Source organism: Coffea eugenioides, chromosome 6 (genome assembly GCF_003713205.1).
Source record: "Coffea eugenioides isolate CCC68of chromosome 6, Ceug_1.0, whole genome shotgun sequence".
NCBI lineage: Eukaryota > Viridiplantae > Streptophyta > Magnoliopsida > Gentianales > Rubiaceae > Coffea > Coffea eugenioides.
The window spans coordinates 29,705,998-29,720,607 of NC_040040.1; the positions used below are offsets into that span (position 1 = coordinate 29,705,998).

Genomic DNA, 14,610 nt, shown 5'->3' on the forward strand with positions numbered 1-14,610 from the left:
CTTAACAAGTCAATTTGATGGACAATTAAAATGTTATTAGTACCCAAGTTTCAGTGATAGCTCATACAAGAATGTGAACATTTTACACGATCGAGTAAAGAATTGACTTCATAAATTTCATCTGCCTCATTATGGACAAGTTGGTCTTCTAATATTTTGTAGCACTATTAGTACAACCAATTGTACAACAGGTGGCTGCAGTGTTTGGTATTGAAAGACTTTAAAGTCCTTCATTCAATACAACAAAGGCTTGTGGTCATGTGAGCACCAGCTTAACTGTTATAGGAGTTTTTAGCATTCATTTATTGTGGAGCCTTCATGCGCAAAAAAGAGTTAATGGGAATTATTGGACTAAATATATGAGAATTTAAATTGATAACTATTGACTGCTGGAACTGCTGACTGGTTGCAATTCTTGTGCTTCGGCTTTATCTGTCTAAGATGGAATTAACTGTTAATTACATATACATCCCTTGAGGTTTGACCAAACTATGAGATTGTCCCTATGATTTGGCAAAATAACAAAACAATCCCTGAAAGTCATGGAGTCATAACAAATAGACCCGTCCAGTTAGTCCATAAACGTCTCACACTGCTTATTTTTAGGCTGGTCAACAGAAAAAGTGCAACAAAGTTTGACCATGTTCTCACTGAAACAGTATCACTTTTCAGTCAAACTTGCCTGTTTCTCTAGGAACCTGCATTTAGGGGGATCTCACAATAATACCAGATAATTTTGTATACAGGCATCTGCTGTTATCTAAATTTCAAAATCCATCCAAGAGAATACACTATTTCATAATTTTTAAAAATTAAGTAATCTTGTTCATCATTTTTATTTTGATTTTTTTTTTTGGGTTTAAACTCTAGCAGGATTCTTCTTTGCATGTTAGTAGTGTTTTTGTCCTAGCCAATTGCTTAACCAGAATAATCATACAATCCTTGTGAACAAATTTGGACATAATCATACATATAATTATAGGAACTCAAGTTTTGGAATAAAATCTAAAAATAACTGAATTTGGCACAAACTTGGACATAATCGGGCATATGGTCATAGGAAATCAACTTTTGGAATAAAACCTGAAAATAAGTGCATTTAGGGTCTGTTTGTTTGGAAGGAAAAGGTTTTCCGGAAAACATTTTCCATATTTTCTTTTGTTTGGTTGTCAATTATTTTGGAAAAATAATTTCCGATAGAAAATCAATTACACCCAGCGGAGGAAAACAACTTCCTCATCTGTCTTTGTGAAGTTATTTTCCTTCCTGAAAAGCAGTCTTCTTTTTCGCAGCGACATCTCCTCATCTCCGGCAAATAAAAGCTTTCAGTCCAACCAAAAGCCTCCGGCGACATCTCATCAGCAAACAAATCCCTCCTTCTTCGCAGGCGGCATCTCCAACTCTGACAAAGACCCAATTTCGGAGGTAACAGATCATCTCCCTCTCTCTCTCTCTCTCTCTCCAACTCTGACAAGCCAATTTTTTGGTTTAATTCTTGCTTTGCCTTTGCCATCTTGTCTGGATTGTGAAGAAGCTCCGCCATTGCCCATTCCATAGTGGCGGAGGTGGTATCTGTACCGCCTATAAACAAATCCTACAATTGGTTGCATAGATATGCTGTCAATATCTGGAGAATTTTTTGGATACGAAAGGAGAAATTCATTTTTGGTTAATTGGTTATACGAGCAAGCTATTCGTCACCTTATCACTGTTTTGTCCCCTAACAATGGCGTGTTGCAAGAGTTCATTGATAATTGCGTCTAACTCAAATACATTTCCTAATTCATAATAGATTTGACCAGACAAAAATTTCCGAAATAAGAAAAGCAGGGGGTATGATATGCTTATGATAGCCTGTGATTCTTGCTTGGCTAGATAAATTAAGGGTATTATTAATTCAATAGAAAATTCTGTAAGCAACGTTAAGCAGAGGTATTATATGATCCTGCCATTGTTCTGGAAACACTAGTGCATGTGCAAATGCCTAGATACCATTAGAATTTTTAGATTCCCGTTCCTACAATAGCTTTTGTTTTAGTTTGTTCTTACCTGATTAGGGTTAAATCTGATTTGATTGATGCTAATGAATTAATTTGGCTTCTGAGTTTTGGGGGTTTTAGACCATTTGTAAAAGTTTTAGTGAATTCATTGAGTTTGTGAAGCCACGGGCTGATTCTTTTGTAGTTTTAATTGTCTCTAGCTTCTTTCGTTTGATCCTCCGACATGAATTTTGATTTTGTAGATGTCATTTTTTTCGCTTTATTATCTGGTGCCACATTTGATGGATGCCCAAAATGTTCTAGGATATAATATGTTTCTAAATTAAAAGGTCAATCCCAAGATATCCCATGAACGATCAATCAGTTTCTTTTGAGGAGCATTTGAGACCCCTGCATCACTCTGCAATTGAGACCCCTGCATTACTCTAGCTTTTTCTGGTACACTACTAATAGTCTACTGCTACGTGAATTTTCATAGATGGATCCCGGTAGTGATGATGATGAGGATGCTATTGTAATTGGTGCTGCCACTTCAGTCCTAGCAGCAGGATATGCAGCTCTTGAAGTCTATAAAACTCCAGTTGTTATACCTAAACCACCTCATGTTAATAGGGAGCGAGCTAGAGAGGATTACATGGATAGCATATTATATGGAAGTAGTTCGTATTGCATAGACCAAATTAGAATGGACCAAACTACATTTTTCCAATTACTAAATACTCTCACCATTAGAGGATTATTACAACCTACCATTCATATGTCAGTGAGAGAGCAATTGTTAATGTTTCTGCAAATAGTTGGCTATAATTTGAGGTTTCGAGTGGTTGGGGGGTACTTGTATAGGTCAACTGAAACCATACACCGCTATTTTTCCATTGTACTTGATGCCATATTGAAACTATATCCAGATTTAATACAATTGCCAAATGGTGTGACTCCACGAGAGATCCGTAATAGTCGAAGATACTACCCCTGGTTTGCTGTAAGTCTAGTTCTTTGTATAAAAATTAATTAACTCAAATAGTAGAAATTATTTTATATCTAATTGATATCACAAAATAGGATTGTGTAGGGGCTATAGATGGGACACATGTTGTTGCAAGTGTACCCCTTGAAATTCAAGGAAAATTTCGAGGTCGAAAGGGTTACCCAACTCAAAATGTGTTAGCTGCTATTTCTTTCGACCTCAAGTTTTCATACGTGCTTGCTGGTTGGGAAGGATCGGCACACGATTCTCGTGTTCTTGAAGATGCTCTTACAAGACCAAGGGGTCTACAAGTACTGCAAGGTACTTGTCTTAATTTATGTGAGTCGTATAATTATGCAAAACATTGTTAGATTAGGCAAAAGTAACTTTTTTTTTTCAATTTTAGACAAGTACTATCTTGTAGATGCTGGATATGGCATTCGCAACGGTTTCATTCCTCCTTATTCTGGAGTTCGATATCACCTAAAGGAGTATGATGACAATCCCCCTCAAAATGAAAAAGAGCTTTTCAATCTTCGTCACTCCTCATTGCGAACAACCATCGAACGACAATAAAGATAAGTTTGGGGTTACGTGCTCGGTAGACCATGTGGAAAATCATCTAAGAACAGTGCGATCATCTTGGTCCACCATAGTAAAAATTCGTGAAAAAAGTGGATTTGGCTGGGATGATACTTTGAAGATGATAACGGCCAGTCCTAGTGTGTATCATGCCTATATCCAGGTAATTTAATGGAGTTAAGAATGTCAAATGAGGACTTCTTGTTCTTTTGAATTTTTGCACTAAACCTGGATTTGTTAGTGCAAAATTGGATTTGTTATATTGTTGATTGAAATTTCTGGTTTATGATTACGCAGAAAAATCCAGGTCATGACAAGTATATCCAGAATAAAATCGAGTTGTATGATGAAATGGCTGTTGTGGTTGGGAAAGATCTGGCCACCGGGTCTTTTGCAAAATCATTTGTCGATGTGAATTTGGAAACTCCATTTGTTCCTAAGACAAGTGTGGAGACAAGTGAAGAGACAAGTGTAGAACAAAAGGATGTGACTAGTGCAAGATCCTCAGAAGTGAGAGCAACATCATCGGGAACCAAACAACATCGTAAAAGAAATCGCAGCAATGAAGACATTGAAAAGATGTCTCAACAACTTGGAGAAGTGGCAGCTGCTTTGAACAAAATTAGTGCAAACAAGCTTGATGTCAACCAACTACATGAAGAGATTATGAATATAGAAGGGTATAGCGAAGAATTTCTGGACTTGGTATTCGAGCATTTGGTGCAAAATGAGAAGCTAGGAAAAGCATTTATGGCGAAGAGTCAAAGACTTCGTTTGATTTCTCTCGAGAGGTTCAAGAAAGATTGGGGCGTTGAATAAAGTACTTTGAAGTTGCAAATTCTACTTCGATGGCATGAGAGGAGTTTTGGTTGTCTTTAGCGAAGTTTTGTATATTCTGTAGCAAGCATGCTTATTCCATGGTACATGGGTTTAGTATGCAATCTGAAGTGCATGTAACTGAATTTTGTTTTCTTTAGGAAGGAGGACAATTTTTGCTTATGGCCTTTAACAGAGTGTGGCATTATGAGGTCCAATCTAAGATCTGCAATAGTCGCATGCATTGCTGTTTTGGGAGGGGGTTGCATCTTAACAGGCTCTGGCACAGGTTTTCATTTCTCTTTGGCAATATGGATGAGGGTGAAAGTGCTACTCTGCTAGAACTCCTCTTTGTGGATTGACATTTGCACAAGGCTGCATGATGCTAAATTTTTGGCCTAGCACCAGCAGTCTCTGTCTCTGTACTGAGCTGCTGTACATATTAAGGTGGTTTATTGGTAATTGGCCTTGGACTTTGCTAATCGAAAGCTCCATTGGTCGGCAGCAAGAATTAACAAATTATGAATAAATCCAAGATTCCATTAATAATTCCATTTAAGAATTCATGGTATAATATGAATAGATATTTTATAGAAATGATAATTTGATTATAATGGATAGAAACTAAAATTAACTTGTAATGAAATAAATGTTTTGAGAGTAAAAAAAATATTTGCAACATATCAACAAATATATCAGAAAATATTTTCAGTAACAAACCAAACACCGGAAAATTATGAAAAAAGGAATTTGGAAAATATTTTCACTTAATAACCAAACACTGGAAAATTATGGGGAAGGAAGTGATTTTCCAGGAAAATGACTTCGATGGGAAAATATTTTCAGTCCAACCAAACGGACCCTTAGTCTTCATATTTTGCTGCCTGTTTGCCGCTTGTAAAAGCTGGAAAAATCTTCGGGTGTATATATATTTTCTTTTTGTTGCTTGGTGCCTCGATACACTGAAAGATTTCGTGAAATTGCAGGTTCTTTCTTGATATAATGTGGATGAATGTCCTGTTTGTGTTTTCACATATAATAGTCCTTGTGGTTTGAATGTCTGAAGAGCAGGTTATTTAAATCACTTACAACTTCGCCAGTTAGTTTAGATTAGATAGCTAAATTATATCTTTGTTATTACGTTTGGATTAGGTAACTATACTTTATCTTAGTCATTATGAAAAAGCAGAGGACTTCACTTGGAGGAGGACGTTTTTTGTTAAGCAGGACTCTGGTATCAATAGTGTTCTAGAAGTGCTAGAGAAAAATAAAGAACTTTCACTTGTAGCATAAGGACTTCTTGAGCCATAGCAAGAATCCTTGAGCCCTTTCTCCTTATGCTATGGGGCCTTAAAAGACGTGAGACCCATTTTCGGGAATGGGTCAAATCATTTCTCAAAACGGGCAACTCGATGCAGATCAATTTTTTTTTTTTTTTTGTTTTGGATTGCGATCCACGTATCAAATATTAAATCAGATATATGCTATACTAGCAAGCTTAGATTAATTGCTCTCCCTCCTGTTTGATTTAAAACTTTGGGGTCATTCCAATAAACCCCTTCAAACAATACGTCTTCCTCAAATTGTTTCTCTGAATGTATAAATGAACCAATCCACCTCCTTAGTACTATAATTTTCCCAATCAGGTTACAATTGGGAACGGCAACCCAATTTCGGATTGAATTTAGCATATGCAATGCACATGATTTCATGAATTGACTAAATTTCTCTTTAGTCCTTAATTGCTAATTTTTTTAGACTAGCCGCTGTTGATGAAAAATTTTCTTAAATTATTTAGTTATCCTCCTATTGCTAAAAAATTTAATTTTGTGCGGCTTTTAGTTAATCATAATTGAAGTTTATCTTTCTATATATTATCTTATGGCTACATATTTTCGGTATCTTTGTTACAATGACAAAAAATATATTGAAAAGCATGATTTTAAGGATATTGTAATTCATATTTTTGTGAGTGGAAAAGTTTTTATAATAAATTTAACGTTCACAGTTCTTCTTGATTTAGTTTTATTAGTTCAAAAGTTTGGTTAAAACTTTATTGCAAAAATTTATATAGCATGTAAAAGTCCTTTGGCCCTTTATAGGACCAAAAATATGAAATTTATATAGTAGGAAAGGGTAGTTTGGTCAGTTAGCAATCCATGTGCGTTAACATGCCCAAATTCAGTACAAAATTAAACTGTCTAACCCAATTATACGTGATTGAGAAATTTGTAATAGTACAAGGAGTGAATTGATTCAACTAGACATTCACGGATATATGTGAGAAAGAGGTATTTTTTGAAGGGGTTTATTGGAATTAACCCCAAAATTATTTTTATATACTTTCTTTGGCCTGTATTAATTAGGTTAGAAGGGACGGTCCATTCACTGTAAGTCGAACCTTCAACCTATAGTCAAAAAGGGACTTAATCCTTTTCCCTTTTTTGGTGGCCGCCAAAGCGCGTTGGTTCACTGAATGGGTATATGATGTATCTTACTATTTATGTGATATAGTGTCCCAGCACTCTATTATTAGATCCTGGGCCAAGGTCTACCAGCGTAGAAATTGCTATGAGTAATTGTAGTATTCTTGCCAAAGTTCCAGAAGGGAATAGGTTCTTGGATTTAAACTGTGAAAGAGTTGAGATCTGAACTATGGCCGCAAAATGCATTACGTCTCATCCCTTTATTCATTACGTCTCTGAATGTCTTGTCCAACCAAAATACATTCCACAAGATTCAGAGCAGCGAATATACTTTGCACCATGGGATCTGTCACTGGCCTCAATACACTACAACCAAAAAGGCCTCCTTTTTGCCAAGCCTCCGGCTTTTGATAGTGAGGGGAAAATGAAGGACTTCTTGCAGAAGCTCAAAGAATCTCTTTCGCTTACCTTGGTTCATTTCTATCCCTTAGCTGGACGCCTTGCAACTCTAAAACAGGAAAATCCTCCAATTTATTCCATCTATGTTGATTGCACGAATCTTCCTGGAGCTAAATTTGTTCACGCATCAGTAGACTTGACTATTGACGATATTCTCACACCTATCTATATGCCCAAAATTGTATATTCATTCTTTGATCATGTTGGTGCAGTCAACCATGATGGTCATTCCATGTCTTTGATGAGCATTCAGGTGACAGAGTTAAAGGATGGCATCTTCATTGGATGGTCAACCAACCATTTGCTGGTGGATGGGACGTCATTTTGGCATTTCATCAACACATGGTCCGAGGTGTTCAATGCCAAGGGGCAAATTTCAACCATCTCCAGACCACCTATTTTGAAACGTTGGTTTCCTGAGGGACACAGATCCCCTGTTATCAGCCTTCCATTTGCTCACCATGATGAATTCATCAGCAGATTTCAAACCCCTGAGTTGCTGGAAAGGTATTTCCACTTTTCAGCAGAGTCATTGGCGAAACTCAAAGCAAAAGCAAATGCTGAATGCAACTCCACCACTATTTCTACCTTCCAGGCACTGTCAGCTCTCCTTTGGAGGTGTATCACCAGGGCTCGAAACATGCCATCTGATCAACAGACGAGTGCTGGAACGTCTGTAAACAGCAGGTTAAGGATAAATCCACCCTTGTCCGAGGAATATTTGGGTAACTGTGTGCAGGTAGTGGCAGTAACAACTACTTGTGGTGAATTGCTGACAAATGGACTAGGATGGGCCGCCTGGAAATTGCACGAGCTGGTGATCAATCAAACGGACAGAAGTATACGCGAATGGGTTGAATCATGGGTGAAATCGCCCTTTATAGTTTGGATTGGCCGGTTTTCCAACAGGATCCAAATTGGAAGTTCTCCCAGGTTCAATGTTTATGGGAGTGAATTTGGACTTGGCAAAGCATTAGCAGTTCGAAGTGGTTTTGCCAACAAACCAGATGGGAAAATAACGTTGTTTCCTGGAAGAGAAGGTGGAGGAAGCATGGATGTGGAGGTTTGTCTTCCACCACAAAGTATGAGTTTTCTTGAATCTGACCAGGAATTCATGGAGAATGTCTCGTTATAAAGTCCCCTTTGAAATGATCCTGGTAATCATTCCATAAGATCAAGAAATGGGCTCACCATCCCTCTAGGAGACATGGAACGGCAGCACTATGAATTCTGATGTTCACATTCAGATATTTTTAGTCTGAATTTTAAAGACTGCAAAATGGAATGCAGTCAAGGGGAAAAAAATGTGGGTGTGTTATTGACTCTAATTTGGGTTTGTTTATGCCAGTTTGTGCTTGTAGTGGAGGCATATTGCACTTTATCTTCTACAATAATGTTTTGTTTCATAAATTGGTGGCCAAATTTTTTATTCAGCGTTTTAGTAGCAATAACACGTTAGTGTTTGTTACTATTCGATCTTAAGTTACTTGACAGAAGTTATTTGACAACACAGTTACTAAAACACGGGACAGTTATAATAGGATATATTATACACATATATATTATATGAATTTTTTAAAAAAATATTAAAAATTCAGTGCAAAAAGTCAAACAAATATAGAAAATTACACATATAAATTCATATGTAAGTGATACAAATATATTTGAAAGTTATGAAACCAAAAACACATGTAAAGTTACTATAATTTTTGAAGATGTTACTATATTCATATCATTTTTAATTCTCATCCTACTTATGCGATGTTAAATTTATTAAAATCTTGTTAACTAATTATTTTTTTTTTTGGTATGAATCTATGGAAACCATTGCATATGTTGTTACTAATTTGTATATATCTTGAAAGGTATGTTATTAATTTTACTCAAACTTTAGAAATTTTCAAAAATTAAAATATGATTCATGATGTATAATATGCCAATAGTCTATTACATATTTTATACATTTAGTTGAAAAATATAAGTATTTTTTGTAACATTTTTGAAACGTACAAAATACAAAATTTTTTTAAGTCATACGTTTGAGTGTGTATTACGACCATGATACAAGTATTTACTAAGTTCCTGAGACTTAGTTGATAGAGACACTAGCAAGATAATTTTTTTTTTCGGGTGTAGGTGGGAGGTCTCAAACCTGAGACCTTTCACTTACACTTCCTCCCTCTATACCACCCAACCTATCCCCCCCTACATTAGCAAGATAACTTAGTTGATGAAAACATCAGTAAGGTAACTAGGAGATTCTTGTTTCAACTCCAAAATGCTTATCTTCCCGCGTATCCTTTGTAGGGTTTGGAGTCTTTTCATAGATTAAAAAAAACCCGTTAGATTAAAAAAAAAAAAAAAGAGAAAAAGCGGGAAGCAAAATAATAATATTCATAGATAAAATTGCATTGTTTTATTGATAGATCTACATCAATGGGCAGAGAGGTGTAAATTTTACCCTTCTGAACATCATGCTTAGATAAAGTTCCTAAATTCCCAAAACAATCACATACAATAGATTAGGTACCTTTTTTTGGGTGTTTTTGAAAAATTTTACTGTAATAATGTATGTAAAAAATTTTTACTGTAAATAGTTAGATTTTTTTTTGAGTTTTTGAGAATATATTTTGAGATATTTTTAAAATTTAATTTTTTAGAATAATTTTTAAAAATTGAAAACCATCATCCACTACAACGCACTACAACCACCTCTTTCCCCCTCCTTGCACCTCTCTCCTCACCCTCCCTCGTCCTCCTGTCTTAAAAGGATAGAAGATTACAGGATAGAACAAGAAAAAAAAAAAAAAAAAGAGCTGCAAACACTGAAACTAGCATGTGTGAGGTTTTGGAATTTGACAGAATTGGACAGAATCCTGTCTTAAAAAATAGAAGATTACAAGTTAGAACAAAAAAAAAAGGGCTACAAACATTGAAACTAGCATGTGTGAGGTTTGGAATTGGTGACATATTTGTAAAATATGAGGTTGTACTTTTATTTTTTGTTTTGACTAGAGACATGTTGTATTTCTATTAAACCAACATTTTGCTGCATTTGATTATTTACCTTACCTTGCAATTGCTCTAAAATCTGCCAAGATCTTCATTTAACATCGTGTGACTGTATAAAATATCAAGTACCAGAATTGCGGCAAGAAATGTATTATCTATGAGAAGACATAGTAGTAAACTCCAAGGGCTACGTCAGGTCAAATAAAGTCTACTTATTTCAATGCAATTACCATTACCCATAAAACAGTATCTGCATTTCAATCATAACATTTCTCAGTTCTGAACATTGGAATAAGCATTTTGTTATGAAAGACTAAATCTACACTACACCCTCACCTTTTACTATATAGGATCTCCTTCACTCTAAAGTTAACAAAATGTGGTGGTTGGTGTTTTTGTGTTTTTTTTTTGGGGGGGGGTGGGAAGGATCACTCATCCCCTTTTTCGACTTTTTTTTTAATATTTAAAGAATGATGCCAAACTTCAATACTTTCAGAAAAAAAAAGGACGTAGCTTATCACACATTGTTTACATGCTTTGAAAGTCAGTTGGAGTATAGTAATTTCAGCAAATAGATAATTTTAAGGTGGAATACTGGAATACATACAAGAAAAAAGTTTTTAGTAAAACGTGGCGAAAGATGTCACTTTAGGGTACCAAGTGTACAAAATAAAAATTGAGGGTGCAAGATTAGAATTGAGGCAAAACATTGAGGGTGTAAATTGGAGTTGGCAATTTTGTTTTGTAGAGCACAAATAAATAAATAAATATATGTGTGTGTGTGTGTATTAATTTTCAAAAAAAAAAATCATTCTATTATATAACTTGAAAATGAAAACATGCCGGAGGGAAACGACGAAACGTAAAGCCTTACCTCCTAATTTCAAGAAAATGTATGCTTAAAGTACTTGAAAGTCCAAACAAATGATTTTTCTCTACTATGCCCTACAGTGATAATTTTATCACGGAAAACGAATAGTTCCATCATGGAAGATGTTTAATGGAGGAGAAATTTAAACGAATGTTTCTACCATGGAAAATTGAGTTTAAGTATTAAAAGACAAAATAGGAATTAAAATATTAAAAGCTAATGCACGATATACTCGGTTATTTATGTTATATTAGTGTTGAATTAAAATAGGTAGGAGCAAATTTAGACCCCTCCATTTTTCTTTTGCTGCTTAATTTGTGTTTTGCACTCAGCAGTGGCTAAGGAGCAAAGCTTATGATTGGATATGGTGCGAACATATGTGGATACTAGATTTTTATCAGTACACTTGTCAAATTCTAATTCATGCACAAGCGTACGGTTTTGGTCTCTGCTAAAAGTCAAGTGGCAGATTTTTTTTTTTTTTGGGGGTCAGATGAGAGGCTTTAAACCTTACGAGGAAGGATACTTAGCTAACTTGGAAACTACAGAATGAGTTGTACTTATAATTACCCCTCTTTGTCCAGACTAGCTAAAGGCTTCATTGGATTAGACAGACGAAGTTGTGTTTACCTTAGAATTCATCATGAGATATTGGCAAGTTATTTATAGAAGACGTTGGAATAAATTGTGCTCATAATTTTCTCTCAGGGTGCAAACTAGCTAAAAGTTAGATTCTATGGATGAAGTTGTGCTTATCTTAGAATTCCATCATGATTTATTGAAATTTCATCATGATGCATCTTAAATAATTTTTTGTTTTGTCAAATGATCTTCAATCCGAATAGGCCATAAACATCAAGTGTGTGAAATTGCGGGCATGTTGTCAAATGCCTATCATTAAAATCCAGAATACACGGGGTTGTTGTAACTCATTGAACAATACTTCCTTAATAGAGTTTTTAAAAATAGTATTTATTAAGTGTTTAAATACTTTTAAATATATTGTTTGGAGAAATAGTTCAGTAAGTACATATTGTATTGGATAATGAGTAATTTAAAAAATTTTAAATATATTTATTTCTTTATTTAGTTCATAATATCGGATAAAATGATTAAATTTAATATTTTATTTTTTAAATCACAAAAAGTTATCGTAAAGTACGAAATTTGAACTTTTGCTAAAAGTGCTTTTAACATCAAAAACTCTTCTCTTAATTTTATAGGATGATATTCATCAAATAATTTAAAAATTCTTTTAATACCTAAAGGTACTTTTTTATCGAAAGTATCTTATGTCAAGTAAATATACCATTTGCATTCAAATCATGTCACATCACGAAACTAAATCCACTTTGCATTACGTTCGCTAGTCCTTTAATTATCGAACATCTTTCAATGGACATAACTTCCAAGCCTACAATCATCAAAACAAGATAATCAGAATTAACGTCCCATCAAAATTAGATAAAGACAATATAATGAATGGAAATGATGCAGCAGTAAGTTTTCTCCATAGAAAACTCTAATCCCTTGAGTAGGTAGGATAGCAAATGTGTTGCAACTCTCTATAAATGGACAGCATGGATGCACAACTCCACAATTCAGCATGTCAAGTAATCTACTCACTTGCCCAAAATCAACAAATATACTTGGCAAAACAAAATAAGGATGGTTAGTCATAAGAACAAACACTCTTTGCTCAACTCTCAAAGTTAACTCACACCCACTTGTTTTAACACACGAATTCAACTTACTTTCTTTCTCATGTATCTCCCTCGACTCACTTGAATCTTCGCTCCTTTTTTCTTTCACGCTTTCCTCGAGTTTTACCTCTTTCTTACCCTCAAATTTTACCTCATGGATCACACTGCTATCTCGAATCCCACTCTTCTCTCCAACTAGCCCTTGATTACTAGCTAATGTAGACTGAACTTCAAGTACTTTCCCATCATGCTTGATGTTTGGATTCTCTTCCACATCAACCTTCTTAACCAATAGTGGTACAAAATAAGATTCTCCTTTATGAACAATGAACTCAACAGATTTCTCCATAGGAATTTCATCTTGATGGCAGCTCTTTGAAACCTTCATTCGTCTATGTTGATCAATGTATGGTGCTAGAAAGGTCTCCACTATACGCTCACATGACTCCGCCATAGATGACTCATCCTTATGCTTAGGTTTAGAAGAAATGGATTGAAACTTCTCCTCCTTCCATGGATACTGCAACCTCTCATGATTAGATTGATAATTGGAATAAGGTTGAGTAGTACCCTTTCTTTTGGCACTATTATTCGCCATTCGATCAGGCCGATGGTGGAGTGGCTTGAAAGCATCATCTAAAAATTCTTTCTTCATTGACTAAATCATAAGATTAAAGTCATTCAGCTAGGAACTCCCTTCACCTCCAATAGACATTGTTGTTTCAACCTGCAACAATGGCTAGTGGAACAAAGAATACCTCATGCACTTCCTTACGTGTATCCATTCAACTCCTGTATATCACTCAAATGTATTACACTCTAATAATCTTATCAATTAAGTTCTCAAGACTTTTAATCAATCTTCTTGAAGAAATTAGAATTTTCTCAAGGTGAATAAAAAAACTAACCAATCGAACCCACAAGAAAGTTGCCAATTTAGGATTTGAGAAATTTAAGGAAACACGACGCAAAAGCCTGAATTACCTACAAAATATAACTCAATTTAGACTCAAAAGATTGCTGGAAAATAAGAAGACTCAACTATATTAAAAGGAACACTCAATCGAGTAGAAGAAGGAAAATCCTAATTCTACGGGGAAATGGTGTGGCTGTGAATTCCTTTGTATCAATCAAATCTGGAGAATTTCAGGAATAAAGTATGTGAATAACCCTTTTTCCCACAAGGACAAGGATTAGAATTAGAAATCCCCTTTCCCCAATCCAATGAGCTTTTGGACAAGAATTTACAATAGTAAAATATTTTGGAATAATCCGAATCCAACTTGGAAAACTAAAAGTAGCGCCTGTTTCTGTTTCTTATACTGCCACGAGGAAATTTTTCCTCGTTTTATTTCCAAAACTTGTCAAACATCCTTGTATGAATAATTTGAAGATCAAACAAGGTTGTTGCACATTTTTTTTCAAGAATTCGAATAGACTACGAGGAAATTTTTCAAACAACTAGAGAGTTTGCTGTCAAAATATCCAAGATCTTCAAGAACCAACTTAGGATTATCAAGAACTGCCAAGATTGATAATTTCTCAGCCTAGAACTTCAAGAAAACCAAGAATTTGATTCAAGACTTCAAGAAACAATCAAGATCAGCCCACACAACCCCAAGAAAGTGCAAGACTCAAGCAAGAAACAAACAAGATAGCCCCGGATGGAAAACAACACGCAAACAGATTTCATTTGTTTGGATCAAACAACCACAAGAAATATGAAATCAAGAACAAGAATTCAAGAATCAATTTAGGGTTTTCAAGATTCAAT

General features: G+C 35.0%; 3 protein-coding genes across 3 annotated transcripts; all 3 read left to right on the top strand.

The window, feature by feature from the left end:
- Positions 1 to 2,781: 2,781 nt before the first annotated feature.
- On the top strand, positions 2,782 to 3,712 carry LOC113774028 (protein ALP1-like). Its single transcript, XM_027318606.1, has 3 exons — positions 2,782 to 2,982; positions 3,063 to 3,288; positions 3,374 to 3,712. Exons 1-3 carry the CDS (start codon positions 2,782 to 2,784, stop codon positions 3,541 to 3,543), a joined length of 597 nt encoding a protein of 198 aa, XP_027174407.1. The 3' UTR covers positions 3,544 to 3,712.
- LOC113775912 lies at positions 3,555 to 4,537 on the top strand. The gene is made up of 2 exons (XM_027320962.1): positions 3,555 to 3,712; positions 3,847 to 4,537. Exons 1-2 carry the CDS (start codon positions 3,671 to 3,673, stop codon positions 4,366 to 4,368), a joined length of 564 nt encoding a protein of 187 aa, XP_027176763.1. The 5' UTR covers positions 3,555 to 3,670; the 3' UTR covers positions 4,369 to 4,537.
- A 2,309-nt stretch (positions 4,538 to 6,846) lies between these two features.
- Positions 6,847 to 8,679, top strand: LOC113774840 (uncharacterized acetyltransferase At3g50280-like). The gene has a single exon (XM_027319473.1). It carries the CDS (start codon positions 7,021 to 7,023, stop codon positions 8,383 to 8,385), a length of 1,365 nt encoding a protein of 454 aa, XP_027175274.1. The 5' UTR covers positions 6,847 to 7,020; the 3' UTR covers positions 8,386 to 8,679.
- The last annotated feature ends 5,931 nt before the right edge of the window (positions 8,680 to 14,610 follow it).

Bases quoted from the DNA above. Each gene is read 5' to 3' on its own strand.
- LOC113774840 (XM_027319473.1), top strand. From the start codon at position 7,021: ATGGCCGCAAAATGCATTACGTCTCATCCCTTTATTCATTACGTCTCT.
- LOC113775912 (XM_027320962.1), top strand. From the start codon at position 3,671: ATGATAACGGCCAGTCCTAGTGTGTATCATGCCTATATCCAG. The intron at 3,713-3,846 runs GTAATTTAATGG...ATGATTACGCAG, and splicing joins TGTATCATGCCTATATCCAG to AAAAATCCAGGTCATGACAA.
- LOC113774028 (XM_027318606.1), top strand. From the start codon at position 2,782: ATGTTTCTGCAAATAGTTGGCTATAATTTGAGGTTTCGAGTGGTTGGG. The intron at 2,983-3,062 runs GTAAGTCTAGTT...ATCACAAAATAG, and splicing joins GATACTACCCCTGGTTTGCT to GATTGTGTAGGGGCTATAGA. The intron at 3,289-3,373 runs GTACTTGTCTTA...TTTCAATTTTAG, and splicing joins GGGTCTACAAGTACTGCAAG to ACAAGTACTATCTTGTAGAT.